Below are 3,269 nucleotides of genomic sequence, written 5' to 3'. Positions count from 1 at the left end.
AAAAAAAAAAAAACCCTGATGAAAAATAATAATATTAAGAAGTGATCCATGTAGGAAATTTTTTAATTGTCATTATGTACTTTTTGTTTTTGATATTTTTTTACCTTTATAAAATATATGTGTACTTTTTAGTTCCCTGGGTTGCCACGTTACAATAAATTCTATTAAAAAATATAATCTACAACACCACAGTGATTTCTTAAATCTGTATATGTAAGAATCACTACCTATACAGAACAAACTTAAATGTGTCCATATGCATGAGAGTCAAAAAGAAACAAGTAGAAAGAGAAAAGGGGGGTTATTATTACCTCAGTATCTTATTCCTATTTTTACTTGCTAATTCTCTACTAGGAAGATAAATGAATAATGGCTATTTCATCTACAAGTCCAAAAAAGACTGAGAATGATTTCTAACACTGTACTATTTTTATCCTACTACAAGACAGTTAAGTTCACTAGAAAGTGATTTTACATGTAATTATATAGGTTTGAAGTGGAAAAATAAGAAAAAGGAAATTAAAGAGAGAGAAAAAAAGCAATTCTTAATGACTTCTTAAATAACTCTCATATAAGGCAAGGGACAAGAAAACAGGAAGATATAGAATAATGAACAAGGTCCTGAGAATACGTATATAATTAAAAGTGTGCTCAGATCACTCTACTAGTCCTCTGCCCCCACCCCCAGCTTCAGATAAAAATATAACAAGAAACTATGGGGGGCGGAGGGTATCTTATTTCTGTAAGGCAAGAACAGCAGGAAATTAACATAAGGTATAAGTGACAGGAAAATGTTTTTACCTTGATTTACCAGAGGTTCCAAAAATATTTCCTTGACCTTTTTCTCTATTTTTAACTTTTATTATAAATATTTTCAAACATATACAAAAGTTGAGAGAATAGTATAACGAACCAAATCACCCAGCTCCAACAACTATCATCATTCTTTATCATGGGCTTTTTTTTCCTTTAATCGTCCCAATCGAGTATTTATTTTCTCAATCTCAGAACAGGTATCAACATGCCATGGTGTTCTTTTCTTATTTTTATGTCAGAAAAAGGCATCAAAATAAATGTTCCCCTAAAAAACATCCAGCTTGACAATAACATTTTAAATAAATGACCACCAGGAGGAGCTCACTTTGTGTGCTCTAACAGGCCATGAAAAGAGTCATTCAGAGGCATGTGAAGCAAGGGAAAAGGAAGGGGTAAACACAGAATGCTTAAGTCTGGGTCTACACACTTCAAATGCCATTCAGTTAATAATGAAAAAACTCAACCCAACCAATTTATTTCTGCCAATACCAAGACACACAAAACTGCAGAAACCAATATTGAGAGTTCCCTGACAATCTTGGAGCTAGTAAAATAGATTACAGAATTTCATTTTATAGCTTCTAAAAGCTTCAAACAATTTCCTTCAATTTCTTTCAATTTCCTTACAAATTAAATTCATTTTTCCAAATCATCACATGCTTAGAATTCTTTAAGGCCATAAATCAGAAACAAAGGTGGAAATTAACCAAGGTACTGTTTTATAAAGTATGTCACCTTTCAAAGTACATCTTTTTATATTTTATACGCTGACTTTAAATTTCTGTATTCTAAAAAAAAAATTCTCAACTCTCCTTCAATAAACTTCAGAAGAATTAAATACATAAGAAATTGTGGAAAACTATTTTGTATTCTTTTCAAGAAGACAGAATTATCCTTTACATATTTGGAGGCAGTGAAAGTAGAAAGCAGATGGAGGAACAGAACTGTTACAAAATTCCAGAGGCCACATTAACACTCTATTCTAGATTTGTGCTCCAAGAGACAAAATTCACATAGAATACAACATGAATAGTGCCACTTAGAGTTGTGCAATTCAACAGAACTGTGGAGAGGGGATAAAACTTACACACTAATAAGCTTCTAAGATAGATGTCAACCTAGTATCTAAAAATTATTTCTTCTAAAGGTAAATACAAGATGGTCAATCATGAATAAGTAGATTTGAGTTGATAATGAAAAGACTTATTTCACTGCATTTCTTCCTCTTTCTCAGAAAAGGTAAATTTACACCTACTCCAGGGATACTAACAGATGAGCAACTTTCACCAAATCACTACTGCCATTCACACTTGCCTTCACTTTCCAGGTCTTGATATTAGCTCATTTCTTCTTTTTGTACAAATCTATTTTAATCACCAAAAAGCTGTAAGCAACTTCTCTGAATAATGAAAAGTTCCATATGTTTTATCTAATACATTTAACTCTATTTCTCACAGTAGAAACAAAGAGCCTATTGTGCTACCCAAAATAAAAGCTGTTTTAGTTCCTAGGCAATTTGAAAGAAATGAATGAATAAACAGGATGAGAACTAACCTTCCAGAAAACATTAGCCAAGAATAAGTTTAAGTAAGGAAGAGAAAGAAAATACATTACTTAATGGTTAAAACAACACAAAATGAAAAAATATGTACCACTTGCTGAAATTTTGATTCTAGCAGTCTTTAAATTTTTGGCTTAATCCTTCTGACAACCAATTACAAGTAAGACTTACATTGGTAATATATGGTTCAATAGCTTGAGCTGTCCTCTTCAGTAAAGCTTTAGCTAAATCATATGCTTGCTTGTTTAAATTCTGAAAAACATAAACAACATTTATATTACATAATTCCAACTATAAAAAGCAAAGTATTACCTGTATTCAAAAAGCTACTCTCAAATAAAATGAGAAAACTATCTAAGACTCAATTAGAATATGAGAGAGATCGCAAAACCACTCTTCTTTCCTTAGTACTAACTGGCCTACTGGATCATAAGATCCCTTCAAAGCAAGAATAATTATATTTTCTTCATATCTCGTTACAACATGATGTAAGCCACATAAAAATGACCAATTAATGTTTATTAGATAGAGGAGGAGATACTTATCATTCTAAAGTCAAATCAGTTCAGCTGTATACAAATACAGGCAGTTCCACTCTGGGTCCAGAAGAACCAAAACATCTCATGAGGATGAACTGGGTTCTAGTATGGGAAGTGATGTAAATTCTGTCTTTGCCATTTTTCAGTTGAGCTGTTTTGTCTCATTCTCACTTATCTGTAGAGTTTCTCTATAAATTCTATAGACTAACCCTTTGTTCGTTACATGTATAACATCCTAATCTATATCTGCCTTTTCACAATGTTTACAGTGACTTAAAGCATACAGAAGTTTCCAATTTTAATGTAATCAAATAAATCAATCTTTTCTTATATGGCTTGTGCTGTCTGTATCA

The 3,269-nt window shown here is 31.7% G+C and overlaps 1 protein-coding gene across 1 annotated transcript in view; it reads right to left on the bottom strand.

Moving 5' to 3' along the window:
- PDS5B (PDS5, regulator of cohesion maintenance, homolog B (S. cerevisiae)) overlaps nucleotides 1–3,269 on the bottom strand; it is a 130,205-nt gene that overhangs the window by 111,446 nt on the left and 15,490 nt on the right. The window contains exon 6 of the mRNA XM_008581785.1: nucleotides 2,549–2,629. Within this exon, the coding sequence (XP_008580007.1) occupies nucleotides 2,549–2,629 (81 nt within the window). The remainder of the gene's footprint in view (nucleotides 1–2,548; nucleotides 2,630–3,269) is intronic.

Source organism: Galeopterus variegatus, unplaced genomic scaffold (genome assembly GCF_000696425.1).
Source record: "Galeopterus variegatus unplaced genomic scaffold, G_variegatus-3.0.2 Scaffold2459, whole genome shotgun sequence".
NCBI lineage: Eukaryota > Metazoa > Chordata > Mammalia > Dermoptera > Cynocephalidae > Galeopterus > Galeopterus variegatus.
This window is presented reverse-complemented; position numbering and strand designations above follow the sequence as displayed.